Source organism: Heteronotia binoei, chromosome 8 (genome assembly GCF_032191835.1).
Source record: "Heteronotia binoei isolate CCM8104 ecotype False Entrance Well chromosome 8, APGP_CSIRO_Hbin_v1, whole genome shotgun sequence".
NCBI classification, from domain to species: domain Eukaryota; kingdom Metazoa; phylum Chordata; class Lepidosauria; order Squamata; family Gekkonidae; genus Heteronotia; species Heteronotia binoei.
In genome coordinates, this window is record NC_083230.1 from 131,046,495 (window position 1) to 131,062,685 (window position 16,191).

At 51.0% G+C, this 16,191-nt stretch overlaps 1 protein-coding gene across 1 annotated transcript; it reads right to left on the reverse strand.

The window, feature by feature from the left end:
- Window positions 1–1,848: 1,848 nt before the first annotated feature.
- Window positions 1,849–14,571, reverse strand: LOC132575836 (dromaiocalcin-1-like). Its single transcript, XM_060244524.1, has 6 exons — window positions 14,377–14,571; window positions 10,365–10,443; window positions 6,970–7,091; window positions 4,466–4,615; window positions 3,709–3,823; window positions 1,849–1,922 (listed from the first exon to the last, which is right to left on the reverse strand). Exons 1-6 carry the CDS (start codon window positions 14,569–14,571, stop codon window positions 1,852–1,854), a joined length of 732 nt encoding a protein of 243 aa, XP_060100507.1. The 3' UTR covers window positions 1,849–1,851.
- Window positions 14,572–16,191: the final 1,620 nt, after the last annotated feature.

Consider the following 16,191-nt stretch of genomic DNA (forward strand, 5'->3'; position numbering starts at 1 on the left):
TGGGCCATTGGCCTGATCTAACATGGCTTCTCTTATGTTTTTATGATGCTGTTAGCCGCCCTGAGCCTGCCTCGGCGGGGAGGGCGGGATATAAATAAAATGTATTATTATTATTATATGTGGCTCCACCCACCACTGCAGCAGCCATTTTGTGATTGTGCCCACCACCCGGTCTCAGAACCTCAAAGGCCGAGGCAGCAGTTGCCCCTCCCCGGTGGACAGGCCTTCCTGAGGGTCATGTGATTTTTAAGTCCTTGTGGAATGTCATGTTTTTATTCCGTAACTCTTTAAGCCACTTTGAATCCAAGTTGTGTGGAGAGGAGCCAGGGAAAGGAAGATGCTGTAAATAAATAAATACATTCTGTGGCCTTCGTTTTTTTTGGCGGGGGGACAAACAAAGTGGAGGCTTGCTGCATGTGACTGTGTGTGTGTTGTGCTGTCAAGCCGCAACCAACTTAGGGTGATCCCTCATGGAGTTTTCATGGCAAGACGCATTCAGAGGTGGTTTGCCATTGTCTGCCTCTGCATAGCAACTCTGGATTTCCTTGGTGGTCTCCCATCCTTCCAAGTCCTCACCAGGCCAACCCTGCTTAGCTTCTGAGATTTGATGAGATCAGACTAGCCTGGGCCATTGAGGTCATGACGAGAGACATAAGATGATGATGATGATTACATTGGATTTATATCCTGCCCTCCGTTCTGAATCTCAGAGTCTCAGAATGGCTCACAATCTCCTTTACCTGTCACGTCTCAGGGCGCAGGCAGGAGGGAGTCCAGAGCCGGTCCGAAGTCAAAGTTCAAGGAGTCAGTCAGGAGCCGAGTCACCACAGCAAAATCGCAAACCAGAAGGAGAAGTCAGTGTCCAAAGCCAAAGGGTCAGGGTGCCAAGGAATTCAAACTGGTCAGGAACTGGAATCAGGAAGGAGCGTGGATGCAAGCCAGGGAATCGACTCGTTGCTTCCACGAGGTTGCCAAGTCCCAGGCATGAGTTATATGGGCACATCAATCAGCCTGCTTCCTGGGTGGCCATAGTTCCCCCAGTAATCAGGGCTAAGAGATCTGAAGCATTGGCGTGTGGCGCATCTGTTTTCTGTCAGTGTTTGTCGAAGGCACGCTTGCATTCTTGAGATGGGAGGGGGAGAGCTGGGAGGAGACTGATTATCAACAGAGGCTAGATGTACATCTGACAGCGATGAGGATCCTGTGGATTTAGGGGGAGGCGTTTGTGAGTTTCCTGCATTGTGCAGGGGGTTGGACTAGATAACCCCGGAGGTCCCTTCCAACTCTATGATTCTATTATCTCCAAGTCTTACCTGGAGGTTGGCAAGCCTAGTCCTAGTTTAGGTAGCTTCACACATGAAATTCGAAGAAATGCACCCAGTGGCCAATGTGGGGTGTGCTTCTGTTAAATCCCCCACCGTAGAAGGCCCAGAGATGGCAGTGACAGTGAATATGTCCCCAGGGCCAGCTGGCCAGTTGTACCTTTCTGCAAACCCAGATTTGAGATGCCACAAACTTCAGCCCAGACTGTGGGCCTCGTGGAAGGAGCAGGACTGCCTCTTCTGGGGGGGGGGGCAGGGAAGGAAAGATGAAGGAGGACTGGAGGCTTCCAGCAAAGTTTATTAGCAAGCAAAGGGCAGGAAAAGGACAACTCCCAAGCAAGAAGAGAAGAAAGCCCGGGGAGCTTTTAGACAGAGCTGAAGGAAATGGTGTCCCGGAGATGGAGACTAAGGTGGTCCCAGGTGAAGAGGCTTTGTGGAAAGGTCGTGGTTGAGGGTGCAGGAGATGTCTGGCATCCAGCAGGTGTGCCTTGCTTCCAAGTAGGCCCTCGCCTTCCCCTGCACACCTGCACTAAGGTGCTCTCCACTTGCAGAGGAAAGACCTCCCATAGCTGCAGGTGGCATCGTCCCAGCTCCTAAATCCTAAAAAAAAAAATCGAGAAAGGGAGAGCTGAGAATGTGGCTGAGTTCCTCTCATAAGAACATAAGAGAAGCCATGTTGGATCAGGCCAACGGCCCATCCAGTCCAACACTCTGTGTCACACAGTGGCCAAAAATTTTATATACACACACTTATATACTCTCCATAGTAACCCACAAATTTTGTAGTCTCTTTAAGGTGCTCTTGACCTCTCACTCTTTTCTATTGCTACGGACAGAACAACCATGGCTACCCAGCCATCTGCAGAATACAATGTCGTTTAACGGGGGAAACCCACAGGACACCAATTGCAAACTTAGCAGCTACCCATGAGCAGTGGGCAGTTCCACCCTCCTCAGATGGATCCCTCCAGGGGTTGGGCCCCTTTGCAGAACCAGGAGTTGTAATGTAATGTAATGTAATGTAATGTAATGTAAAATTTTATTTATATCCCGCCCTCCCCGCCGAAGCAGGCTCAGGGCGGCTAACAGCATTTCAGGTAAACAATAGTAATAAAAACATTAAATTCACATTAAAATTCACATTAAAATCAGTCAATAATCAATAATTAATTAAAACATTCCTAAGTCAACATTGGCGGTAAACGTTACTAATCTGGCGGTAAACATTAATTCAGTTATTGGTGAACGCCTGTTTGAAGAGGGCGGTCTTGCAGGCCCTGCGGAGTTAAGGCAGGGGTGGCCAAACAGTGGCTCTGGAGTTACATGCGGCTCTTTCACATGTATTGTGTGGCTCTCAAAGCTCCCACCACCCAGTTGGCTGACTTGGAGAAGGCATTTAAAGCTGCTTTCTTTCCACTTCTCTATTCCTTCCCCATCTGTTTTCCTCCCTCCTTCCCTCCCTCCCTCTCTTCCTCCCTCCCTCCCTCCCTCCCTCCCTCCCTCCCTCCCTCCCTCCCTCCCTCCCTTCCTTCCTTCCTTCCTCCCTCTATCCCTCCCTCCCATCCTCCCTCTCACCATTCCTCCCTCTCTCCCTCCCTCCCTCCCTTCCTTCCTCCCTCCCTCCCTCCTTTTCCTTCCTTCCTTCCTTCCTCCCTCCCTCCCTCCTTTTCCTTCCTTCCTTCCTCCCTTTCCTTCCTTCCTTCCTTCCTTCCTTCCTTCCTTCCTTCCTTCCTCCCTCCCATCCTCCCTCTCACCATTCCTCCCTCTCACCATTCCTCCCTCTCTCCCTCTCTCTCTCCCTCCCTCCCTTCCTTCCTTCCTTCCTTCCTTCCTTCCTTCCTTCCTTCCTTCCTTCCTTCCTTCCTTCCTTCCTTCCTTCCTTCCTTCCTTCCTTCCTTCCTTCCTTCCTTCCTTCCTTCCTCCCTCCCTCCCTCCCTTCCTTCCTTCCTTCCTTCCTTCCTTCCTTCCTTCCTTCCTTCCTTCCTTCCTTCCTCCCTCCCTCCCATCCTCCCTCTCACCATTCCTCCCTCCCTCCCTCTCTCTCCCTTCCTTCCTTCCTTCCTTCCTTCCTTCCTTCCTTCCTTCCTTCCTTCCTTCCTTCCTTCCTTCCTTCCTTCCTTCCTTCCTTCCTTCCTTCCTTCCCTCCCTCCCTCCCTCCCTCTCTCCCTCTCTTCCTGTAATGCAGCTCTCAAACGTCTGCTGCTTATTCTATGTGGCTCTTATGTTAAGCAGGTTTGGCCACCCCTGAGCGAAGGCCTTTGCTCCACCTCCTCTGTCCGGCCCCCCAAAGAAGGAAGTCAGCCCTCCCTTGATCTTGCCCACTAATAACGTCCCAAACTCGGTGCCTGTTCCCATGCCCAGAAGAGGAGGAGTTGTCCTCCCTTACCTGACCCAGGGGTGAGGACGACGCAGAGCTGTCTCCCGCCAATATTGTTGGGTGTTCCGCCAAGCCAGTTGGTGTAACTGAAGAAGGAACCATCGGTCCACCGCCAGCCACGGGCCTGAGAAAGGGCATGTCGGGATGCGCGAGTCAGTATTTACAGCAGGAAAAGCTCATATTCTCCTAGTGAAACCTGGTTTCCATAGAATTCTATTGACTATTTGCTTGACACCAGCCTTTCTGCATGACTCAAAGTAACTGAGGATTTGTATGAATGTGTTTCTGTGTCCCTGGAACACATGTGCCTGATGAAGCCTTTGGGAAACTACTTGGTACACACTAGCTATCCGTTGCGTACTTCAGACTGCCACAGAAAGGAGTAGAACTCCATGTTATAACAACAAGCTCAGTCTGGGACTCTGAATTTCGATATGTAAATCATTTTTTTCCCTAGTCTGCAATGAGTCTATACATAGAATCATAATCTTGGAAAGGACCTCCAGGGTCATCTAGTCCAACCTCCTGCCCAATGCAGGAAACTCACAAATGCCTCCCCCTAAGAACATAAGAGAAGCCATGTCTGATCAGGCCAATGGCCCATCCAGTCCAACACCCTGTGTCACACAGTGGCCAAAAAACACAAGTGCCATCAGGAGGTCCATCTTTTTTTTATCAGCATGGAGAGTATTTTGCACAGTTTTTTTGGGGCCATGAGCGTTGGCTTTTTGTTCTGTTTTGCAACAAGCCCCCAGCACCTTCTTACCATGTCTGAGTTCTGGTGCCGATGTAGCCCGATCCACACCTCACCCTTCCCCTGGTTGACTTGAGAGACGTAACCGCCCATCAGCCGCATCTGGGTCGCACTGGGGATGGACGCCAGGTGACCCCCACTCCTGCTCTGCTGACATATGGCCTGTGGGGGACAGAGACCGGGATTAGATGGGTCTTCATTCACCTCCTGACCTTAGCGCTTAGCCCGGGCAAGGCAGCTTAGGTTGTCCCATGTTGAGCAAAAAGTGGGAGGCTGGTAGGGTTGCCAAGTCCAATTCAAGAAATATCTGGGGACTTTCGGGGTGGAGTCAGGAGACTTTGGGGGCGAATCCAGGAGACATTAGGGGTGGAGCCAAGATCAAGGCTGTGACAAGCATAATTGAACTCCAAAGGGAGTTCTGGCCATCACATTTAAAGGGACCGCACACCTTTTCAATTCCCTCCTTCCATAGGAAATAATGAAGGATAGGGGCACCTTCTTTTGGGGCTCATAGAATTGGACCCCCTGGTCCAATCTTTTTGAAACTTGGGGGGCATTTTGGGGAGAGGCACTAGATGCTATACTGAAAATTTGGTGCCTTTGCTCCAAAAAACAGCCCCCCCCCAGAGCCCCAGATACCCGCAGATCAATTCTCCATGATTGTCTATGGGAATAAATCTCCATAGGGAATAACAGGGTTCCCAGCAGACATTTCCCTCCCCTCCCCCCGCTTTCTGACGACCCTGAAGTGGGGGGAGGGTCTCCAAACCGGGGGATCCCCTGCCCCCACCTGGGGATTGGCAACCCTAGTGGCTGGCCTCCTGCCCATTGGCAGGAGGAACCCACAACTCCCCAGCAATAGTGGGTTGCCAACTTCAGGTTAGGGAATTGCTGGAAACTTGGGAGTGGAGCCTGAGAAGGTAAAAGCATTCAGGGGAGCTGGGAAGGCAACACGAAGCCTGCCCGCCCTCGAGGGGAGCTGATCTCTCTTGTCTAGAGTTCAGCTGTGATTCCGGCACATCTCCAGGCCCCACCTGGCAGTTGGCAACCCGACCACCAGCTCTCCCTCTGAGGAAGAGACCTGCGTTCCCACCACTTGGGGAAAGGGCATGACAGTTGAGACCAGAAGCAGGTTGACACTTCCCCCTTCCCTAAGAAGGGCCTGAAGAATAGGCCCGGCAGTCCATGTGAGGGGAAGAGAGGGAGGAAGGGCTTTCTTTGTAGTAGGAACTCATTTGCATATTAGGCCACACCCCTCTTATGTAGTCAGTCCTCCAAGAGCTTCCAGGGCTCTTCTTACAGGGCCTACTGTGAGCTCCAGGAGGATTGGCTACATCAGGGGGGCGTGGCCTAATATGCAAAGGAGTTCCTGCTACGAAAAACAGGCCAGGAGGGAGGCAAATCCCACACTCAGATCCATGGCAGTTGCTCAACCCAGGCAGAGCAGGAAGCTCAGAGGCTGTCTCAGAGGCTGCTCATCCAGACCTTCCAGATGCAGCTAGAGGGGGGTGACTGGCCCCTTCCCACCCTCCGCTTTCCCACCAGGGATGGCCCTAGGGCTGCCAAGTCCCTCGCGGCCTCCGGTGGGGGACTTTATTTGCACGCATTGCGCACGGGGCACAAAGACATCACCCGGAAGTGACATCATCACACTAGAGCTGCACGCGGGCTGCTCTAGGCATTTCTGGGAAAACTCTATGGTTCCCCCGGATGCTGTAGCCATTTAGAAGGTAAAAACTCTATGGTACCTATTGTACCATAGTGTTTTCCCTCTCAAATTGCTAAAGCGCCTGGAAAACCATAGAGTTTTCCCAGAAACGGCTAGAGCGACTGGCACGTGGTGTTGCTGGCGTGATGATGTCACTTCCGGGTGACGCCATCTTGTCAGCAACGATAGGAGGAGGTTCCAGGGGAACCTTCAGGGTGGGAGAATCCCCACCCAGCCTACGGTTGCCAATCCCCAGATGGGGGCAGGGGATCCCCTGGTTTGGAGGCCCTCCCTTCGCTTTAGGGTCGTCAGAAAGCGGGGGGAGGGGAGGGAAATGTCTGCTGGGAACTCTGTTATTCCCTATGGAGATTTATCCCCATAGAAAATCATGGAGAATTGATCCGCGGGTATCTGGGGCTCTGGGGGGGGCTGTTTTTTGGGGTAGAGGCACCGAATTTTCAGTATATCATCTAGTGCCTCTCCCCAAAATACCCCCCAAGTTTCAAAAAGATTGGACCAGGGGGTCCAATTCTATGAGCCCCAAAAGAAGGTGCCCCTATCCTTCATTATTTCCTACTGAAGTTAGGCATTGAAAAGGTGTGCCGTCCCTTTAAATGTGATGGCCAGAACTCCCTTTGGAGTTCAATGATGCTTGTCACAGCCTTGATCTTGGCTCCACCCCTAATGCCTCCTGGCTCCACCCCCAAAGTCCCCAGATATTTCTTGAATTGGGCTTGGCAACCCTACCCCAGCCCGGGGGCTTAGCAGCCCTAGATGGCCCCAGCCTCTGGCCCCCGCCCTCACTCACCTCAGCATCCTCAAAGGGCAGTTGGTATCCATAGAACTCGTAGCAGAACCAGGCCACGCCTTCCTTGTAGGAGAAAGCGCCGGAAGGGCAGCGAGACTTGGCCTGCACCTTGGCCTGCGGGGCTGCAGGGAAGGAGAGAGAAACGATGAGGAAGGGAAGCTCTGCAGGCCTCCTCTTGAACACGGGGAACTGCCTGATACCCAATGGAACCCTGGGTCTGTGAAGGTCGGTATTGTCTACTCAGACTGGCAGTAGTTCTCCTGAGACTTCATGGCTCTCCACGGTCTCAGGCCAAGGTCTTTCCCATCCCCTCCCGCCTGGTCTCTTTTAACTGGAGATCCTGGGGATTGAACCAGGGACCTTCTGCATGCCAAACAGAGACTCTGCCACTGAGCCACAGCCCCACTTCATGGCTCTCCAAGGTCTCAGGCAGAGGTCTTTCCCATCACCCACTGCCTGGTCCTTTTAAACTGGAGATGTCAGGGATTGAACCTGGGACCTTCCGCACGCCAAGCAGAGGCTCTGCCACTGAGCCACAGCCCCACTTCATGGCTCTCCAAGGTCTCAGGCAGAGGTCTTTCCCATCACCCACTGCCTGGTCCTTTTAAACTGGAGCTGCCAGGGATTGAACCTGGGACCTTCCGCACGCCAAGCAGAGGCTCTGCCACTGAGCCACAGCCCCACTTCATGGCTCTCCAAGGTCTCAGGCAGAGGTCTTTCCCATCACCCACTGCCTGGTCCTTTTAAACTGGAGATGTCAGGGATTGAACCTGGGACCTTCCGCATGCCAAGCAGAGGCTCTGCCACTGAGCCACAGCCCCACTTCATGGCTCTCCAGGGTCTCAGGTGGAGGTCTTTCCCATCGCCTCCTACCTGGTCCTTTTAACTGGAGATGCCAGGGATTGAACCTGGGACCTTCCGCACGCCAAGCAGAGGCTCTGCCACTGAGCCACAGCCCCACTTCATGGCTCTCCAGGGTCTCAGGTGGAGGTCTTTCCCATCGCCTCCTACCTGGTCCTTTTAAACTGGAGATGTCAGGGATTGAACCTGGGACCTTCCGCACGCCAAGCAGAGGCTCTGCCACTGAGCCACAGCCCCACTTCATGGCTCTCCAAAGTCTCAGGCAGAGGTCTTTCCCATCACCCACTGCCTGGTCCTTTTAAACTGGAGATGTCAGGGATTGAACCTGGGACCTTCCGCATGCCAAGCAGAGGCTCTGCCACTGAGCCACAGCCCCACTTCATGGCTCTCCAAGGTCTCAGGCTGAGGTCTTTCCCATCACTGCCTGCCTGGTCCTTTTAACTGGAGATGCCGGGGATGGAACCTGGGACCTTCTACGTGCCAAGCAGATGTTCTACCACTGAGCCAGTCTCTCCCCTAAGGGAACAGCCCTCTGCCGCTAAGGGTGTGAGAGGATTGCCCCACCAACTTAGAGTATTGGCAGATATTGATTCCCACTTTCTACTCAGCTCTGCCCTTTCCTGTCCGGACTGGCTGCTAAAACGTTGTGGCCACTTTGAGAGCCTCTTCACTTGCTGGTGGCCCATTGACCTGCCTGGTTTTCCTCTGCCTAGAGCAGGGGTGGCCAACGGTAGCTCTCTGGATTTTTTTTGCCTACAACTCCCATCAGCCCCAGCCAGCATGGCCAATGGCTGGGGCTGATGGGAGTTGTAGGCAAAAAAACATCTGGAGAGCTACCGTTGGCCACCCCTGGCCTAGAGGATCCTGCATTCCTCTGGCTTAACATATACATTCAGTCCCACTGCTACAAAAGTGGCACCCATCTCTTAAATGGTCAAGGTAGTCCCCTGTGCAAGCACCAGTCATTTCCGACTCTGGGGTGACGTTGCATCATGACGTTTTCACGGCAGACTTTTTAACGGGGTGGTTTGCCATTGCTTTCCCCAGTGGCGCAGAGTGGTAAAGCTGCAGTCCTGCAGTCGGAGCCCTCTGCTCATGACCTGAGTTCGATCCCGGTGGAAGCTGGAATCAGGTAGCCGGCTCGAGGTTGACTCCGCCTTCCATCCTTCCGAGGTCGGTCAAAGGAGTCCCCAGCTTGCTGGAGGGGGGGAGTGTAAATGACTGGGGAAGGCAAGGGCAAACCACCCCGTAAAAAGGTCTGCTGTGAAAACGTTGTGAAAGCAGCATCAACCCAGAGTCGGAAATGACTGGTGCTTGCACAGGGGACCTTTCCTTTCTTTTCCCCAGTCATCCACACTACAGAGAGCCAGTTTGGTGTAGTGGTTAAGTGTGTGGATGCTTATCTGGGAGAACCAGGTTTGATTCCCCACTCCTCCACTTGCAGCTGCTGGAATGGCCTTGGGTCAGCCAGAGCTCTCTTATCTGGGAGAACCGGGTTGGATTCCCACTCCTCCACTTGCAGCTGCTGGAATGGCCTTGGGTTAGCCAGAGCTCTCTTATCTGGGAGAACCGGGTTGGATTCCCCACTCCTCCAGTTGCAGCTGCTGGTATGGCCTTGGGTCAGCCAGAGCTCTCTTATCTGGGGGAACTGGGTTTGATTCCCCACTCCTCCACTTGCAGCTGCTGGAATGGCCTTGGGTCAGCCATAGCTCTGGCAGAGGTTGTCCTTGAAAAAGCAGCTGCTGTGAGAGCCCTCTCAGCCCCACCCACCTCACAGGGTGTCTGTTGTGGGGGAGGAAGATAAAGGAGATTGTGAGCCACTCTGAGACTCTTCGGAGTAGAGGGCAGAATATAAATCCAATATCTTCTTCTCCTACACTTTACCCCCAGCAAGCTGGGTACTCCTTTGACCAACCTTGGAAGGCTGGAAGGCTGAGTCAACCTCGAGCCGGCTAGAAGATGAAGAAGAAGATAGAAAGGTAAAGGTAGATCCCTGTGCAAATACCAAGCCATTACTGACCTTTGGGGTGACTTTACATCATTTTCTTGACAGACTTTTTACAGGGTGGTTTGCCATTGCCTTCCCCAGTCATCTACACTTCCACCCCGCCCCCCCCCCCAGCAAGCTGGGGACTCCTTTGACCGACCTCGGAAGGATGGAAGGCTGAGTCAACCTTGAGTCGGCTACCTGATTCCAGCTTCCACCGGGATCGAACTCAGGTCATGAGCAGAGCTTGGACCGCAATACTGCAGCTTTACCACTCTGTGCCACGGGGCTTTTACACGACTCCCCATCAGGGAATCAAACTGGTCTCCTGCGAAACAGGCAGAGATATTCACCACTATACTAAATTCTATGCTATATTCTAATCTAAAGCAAAAGACCTCTGCAATTTTTCCTTAGTTAATTCTTGTGTTCATAGCACCCCCGTGTGTCCAAAATGTGAACTTCAAGCCCTGACGTCTCCCATGCAAATAGATGCATTCTCCACAATCAGACGCCCGATGCCAAAGGGGATGCCAGCGTGCCTTACCTTCTGCCCAGGAGCTGGAAAGGAGACTGCTGAGAAGGCAGAAGAGAAGGCCGGCAAAGAAGGTCATCTCGGCTGTGGCCTAAGGAGACACGAAGGGGAAGGAGGGTGAAGAATAGGAGAGTTTTTTTGGGGGGCCCAGCCCCACCTGCCTGGACTGCTTTACAGTGCTGAAGAGGGCACCCACCTCTGCCCCCAGCTCTCATCTAGATGTGTGGAAAGGAAGGACAACCAACCCCACCCCCCCCCCCCACACACACACACGCACACACCATCCATGATGTGCAGGACTGGATTTGACAGAGCAGGAGCAAGGAAGAGGCCAGAAAGACAGTGGATTTACAAGCACACCTCAAGCGTCCAGTAAGTTATTGAATTTTAAAGTTTTATTAAAGTTTCCATACAAACCGAAATAGGAGGCAAAAGGGGAAAGAAGGAGACAGAAAAGCAACAATACATGAGCAGTCAGAAAAGTTGCCCATTCTGCACAACTCTGTGTCATTCGTCATGCAAAAGACCATCCTACAAAATCCATCCTACAAAATCACTAGAGAGAGGGCCTTCTCAGTATTAATATTTTTTTATAAAGTGTGCATATCTCAACTTATTTATATATCTCAAATACATACATTTCGTTTTTTGCTTATTACGTTCTACAAATTCAAACTGAATACTAACGACGAATAAATAAACCCCTTCCTCTTTATCTTATTTCCTTCCTTTACCTGATCCCCGTACCACTTTTCCTAATTCTTATTCTAATCATAAGTATATTCTTCCTTCTGTTTCCAAAGCTTCTTTACTTCTTCACGGACTTCCATCTTTTCATACTTAATTTTAAAACTCTATCTTCTCCCACGCCTGCAAAAGAAAGCTGGACAGGGTGACCTCCAGAACTGGGTGCTGCAGAGAAATCTCTACTGTTGGAGGTCTAGGGGGGCACATCCACCACCTCCTTGCTACTCCATTAGCTTTAACATTTCCTTTTTCATTTTCCAATCCCATTTATCCTATCTTCAAGAGCCCATGGCGCAGAGTGGTAAAGCTGCAGTACTGCAGTCAGAGCCCTCTGCTCACGACCTGAGTTCGATCCCAGTGGAAGCTGCTTCAGGTAGCCAGTTTGGAGAGCCCGTTTGGTGTAGTAGTTAAGTGTGTGGACTCTTATCTGGGAGAACCGGGTTTGATTCCCCCCTCCTCCACTTGCACCTGCTGGAATGGCCTTGGGTCAGCCATAGCTCTGGCAGAGGTTGTCCTTGAAAGGGCAGCTGCTGTGAGAGCCCTCTCCAGCCCCACCCACCTCACAGGGTGTCTGTGGTGGGGGAGGAAGGAAAGGAGATTGTGAGCCACTCTGAGACTCTTTGGAGTGGAGGGCGGGATATAAATCCAATATCTTCTTCTATCTTCTTCTTCATCTTCTAGCCAGCTCGAGGTTGACTCAGCCTTCCATCCTTCCGAGGTCAGTCAAAGGAGTCCCCAGCTTTCTGGGGGGGAAGTGTAATGACTGGGGAAGGCAATGGCAAACCACCCCGTAAAAAGTCTGCTGTGAAAACATTGTGAAAGCAATGTCACCCCAGAGTCAGAAACGATTGGTGCTTGCACAGGGGACCTTTCCTTCCTATCCTACCTTCTAACTATATACACATTCTCCTATTAATACTCCTCAAGAAAACATAATTTCCCAATTCAAAATATACTTTCCCCATTCAAACTCTTCCAGACTTTAGTTTAATTACACTGTCTATTAGTTCCTTGCCTGATGCCTCATTATAACCAGTAAAAGTTTGATTTTCCATATTGACCACTAGATGGCCTAGCGGCAACCATCTATACAGAATTCCTTTGTCAGGAAGAAGCTTCATCGTCCTTCTCACTCTCCTCCTTGCATTAATTACTTCAGCTGGGATATCAGGAAATTAAAAAAAACCTGCCATGTCTTCAAGGCAAAAGGATGATATAGGAAAGATACGTCCTATATTCTTCAAGGAAAGAAGGATATAGAAAAGAAACGATACATAAGCAGTCAGAAAAGTTGTCCATTCTGCACGACCCCATGTCATTCGTTACACAAAAGACCATCATACAAAATCCATCATACAAAATCACTAGAGACAGGGCCTTCTCGATCGCAGCCCCCTACTGGTGGAACCAACTGCCAGAGGGAGTGAGGGCCCTCGCCCAGTTCTGCAAGGCCTGCAAGACCACTCTTCTGGTTGGCTTTTAACTGACGCTGACTGAGCCTTGTACTGTAGGGAAATGGAAGGAATACTGCTGCCCTTGAAGCTATATAACATCAAAGAGGCTTGCACCAAATCATTTTTGACAGTTCTAATCATTGAATGTGAAACTTTATAATATTGTATGGATTTTAATTGTTGGTTGTGGTTTTATGCTGTGAGCCGCCCTGAGTCTGCCTCGGCGGGGAGGGCGGGATACAAATCAAATAAAGTAAAGTATAACATATTCCCATATTATCAGCCTCAATGTTCAATGTTGTATAAGTTTCATTAATTCTTGCTTAAATTTTCTTAATTTGGATCATAATTTCAGTATACATACAATTCTGCATAATAATAGTAGGTAAAAAAAATTAATTATGTTTCACATCAGACAGTCTTAATCAGAAAGTTAGCTAAGAGTGTAAAACCAAACATATAACGGTTGCCAATTCTTTCTTGCTGCTTCTTTAGATTTGCCACTCAATAATGAAGTCAAATAGTCCATCTCAGCTGTTTCCGATATTTTCCCAATCAATTCTTGTTTTCTAAGCACTAGTTGTAATTTCCATTTCTGCGCAAACAGAATTCTGGCAGCTGTATTAAAATGTGCCATTAAATGTCTTGTCTCTTTTGTATATTCATTGGAGTATGTATTCAATAAAAATAACTCTGGTTTAAATTGGATCTGTGTTTTCAGTATATTCTGTAATAGTTCTTGCGCCATCTTCCAATAGCTTTTCATTATCTTGCAAGTCCGCTACTTATGATAAAAAGACCTGCGTCCAGTAAGTTATTGGATGAACATATGAAGCTGCCTTCTACTGAATCAGACCTTTGGTCCATCAAAGTCAGTATTGTCTTCTCAGACTGGCAGCGGCTCTCCAGGGTCTCAAGCTGAGGTTTTTCACACCTATTTTTTGGAGATGCCAGGGATTGAACCTGGGACCTTCTGCTTACCAAGCAGATGCTCTACCACTGAGCCACCGTCCCTCCCCACTGGATGCAGGATTTAGTAATCAGATAAGGACTGTAAGCTCCTCAAGGCAGATATTCTACTTTTTGTTGCAGCCACACAGTGTCATGTGCATGAGTAATGCTATACCCTTCATGCACATGGCTCTCGTGATGGTTGAGAAAGCCTCCATTGTGAGTAGCCCCCTTTTAAAGCCAAAATGTCCATCTTGGGAGTCCACAAACCAATTTATTTGAGCCCAGTCACTCCTTAAAGACAAGCCAGTATCAGCTTTTTTAAATTTCATTTTATTTTAAATTTACATTAGACTTTTATCCCGCCCTCTCCGCAAGCGGGCTCAGGGCGGCTTACAACAGTCGTTTACACAATTAAAAACAATAAGTCAATAAAATCTATAAAACATTAATACAATTAAAATTTAAAAACTATTCCACGGCTTTGGGGTTTTCCACTTTTGTTCTTAGAACCCAGCTGTTCTAATACGGACCAACACGGTTGCCCTCTGGAGCCCAAACCCAGTGGAAGGCAAGAGGGAAACGCGAGAAACGTTCTCACTCACCTAGGGATGGCTGCCTGCTCCAGAGAAGGGGGTGTCTTCTGGGCAGGGGGTTCATGGGGGGCTTTATACGTGTAGAAGTGGGAAGGGACTTAATGTCCGCCCCCACCCCACCCCCACCCCCCCGCACAGGAACAGGAACAGAGCAAGCAAGATAAGAGAGGACTGGCAGAAGGGAGACAGGAGGAAGGCGAGCAGGTGGAAGCTTCACGGGGGGGGGGGAGGCATTCCAGGAGCAGGGAAACTGATAAGGGCTTTCCGAGTGACCACCTGGCTGTCCCGGATGCTGCTGATCCCGTCAAGTGCCATATGATAGGCACTGTTTGTCTTTAGCAGCCCGGCTCCCAAAGCCAACGCCTTTTGAACAGCCGCGGCCAGAAGCCATGCAGAAGAGCTGGATGCAGAAAGACGGTGCCCTTTGGACACGCTCACTGGAAACCCCAGAAACCGCCTCCATTTACACATTTAAGCTCGGAGCACACCAGGCCAAGAGGAATGGAGGAGAGGTACCCTCTGCCCGGATATCAGGTGTCTCCTTCTCTGGACCTCGGTTTCTATGCTCTACGCCACAAGGGCAGCCTGGGAAGAGGCATGAGGGGGTGAGCTGTCCCGGAGAAGACCCAGGCTCTTACCCAAGGGGCTACCCAAGGCTCAAGAGCACAGCATCTGCTCAGCATGCTGGAGGTCCCAGGGTCAGTCCCCGGTTTCTGCTTACGGTGGAAAGGGCCCCCAAGTCAGAGCCGACATGGGGTTTTGAAGGCAAGAGGTGCACAGAGGCGCTTTGCCATTGCCTCCCTCTACCCTGCAAACCTGGACTTCCTTGGTGGTCTCCCATCCAGGATTAACCAGGCCTGACCCTAATTCGTTTGTGAGATCTGACAATATTGGGCTAGCCCTGGGCCATCCAAGTCGAGGCAAGAGATCAACAGAGAAGGTTTGCCGTTGCCTGCCTCTGCATAGTTTTGGGGCAGTGGTGAAGTGTGTGGACTCTTATCTGAGAGAACTGGCTTTGATTCCTCACTCCGCCACTTATAGCTGCTGGAATGGCCGTGAGTCAGCCAGAGCTCTTTTATCTGAGAGAATCGGGATTGATTCCCCACTCCTCCGCTTGCAGCTGCTGGAATGGCCTTGGGTCAACCATAGCTCTTTTATCTGGGAGAATCGGGTTTGATTCCCCACTCCTCCACTTGCAGCTGCTGGAATGGCCTTGGGTTAGCCATGGCTCTCTGATCTGGGAGAAGCGGGTTTGATTCCCCACTCCTCCGCTTGCAGCTGCTGGAATGGCCTTGGGTCAGCCAGAGCTCTCTTATCTGAGAGAACAGGCTTTGATTCCCCACTCCTCCGCTTGCAGCTGCTGGAATGGCCTTCGGTCAGCCAGAGCTCTCTTATCTGGGAGAACCGGGTTTGATTCCCCACTCCTCCACTTGCAGCTGCTGGAATGGCCTTGGGTCAGCCAGAGCTCTCTTATCTGGGAGAACCGGGTTTGATTCCCCACTCCTCCACTTGCACCTGCTGGAATGGCCTTGGGTCAGCCATGGCTCTCTTATCTGGGAGAACCGGATTTGATTCCCCCCTGCTCCACTTCCACCTGTTGGAATGGCCTTGGGTCAGCCAGAGCTCTCTTATTTGAGAGAACAGGGTTTGATTCCCCACTCCTCCACTTGCAGCTGCTGGAATGGCCTTGGGTCAGCCAGAGCTCTCTTATCTGGGAGAACCGGGTTTGATTCCCCACTCCTCCACTTGCAGCTGCTGGAATGGTCTTGGGTCAGCCAGAGCTCTCTTATCTGAGAGAACAGGGTTTGATTCCCCACTCTTCCACTTGCAGCTGCTGGAATGGCCTTGGGTCAGCCAGAGCTATCTTATCTGGGAGAACTGGGTTTGATTCCCCACTCCTCCGCTTGCAGCTGCTGGAATGGCCTTGGGTCAGCCAGAGCTCTTTTATCTGAGAGAATCGGGATTGATTCCCCACTCCTCCGCTTGCAGCTGCTGGAATGGCCTTGGGTCAACCATAGCTCTTTTATCTGGGAGAATCGGGTTTGATTCCCCACTCCTCCGCTTGCAGCTGCTGGAATGGCCTTGGGTCAG

Excerpts from the sequence above, each read along its gene's own strand:
- LOC132575836 (XM_060244524.1), bottom strand. The coding sequence starts at position 14,571 with ATGTGTAAATGGAGGCGGTTTCTGGGGTTTCCAGTGAGCGTGTCCAAA. Across the intron at positions 7,092-10,364 it reads TTCCAGCTCCTGGGCAGAAG|CCCCGCAGGCCAAGGTGCAG; the intron begins GTAAGGCACGCT and ends CCTTCCCTGCAG. Across the intron at positions 1,923-3,708 it reads CGTCCTCACCCCTGGGTCAG|GATTTAGGAGCTGGGACGAT; the intron begins GTAAGGGAGGAC and ends TTTTTTTTTTAG.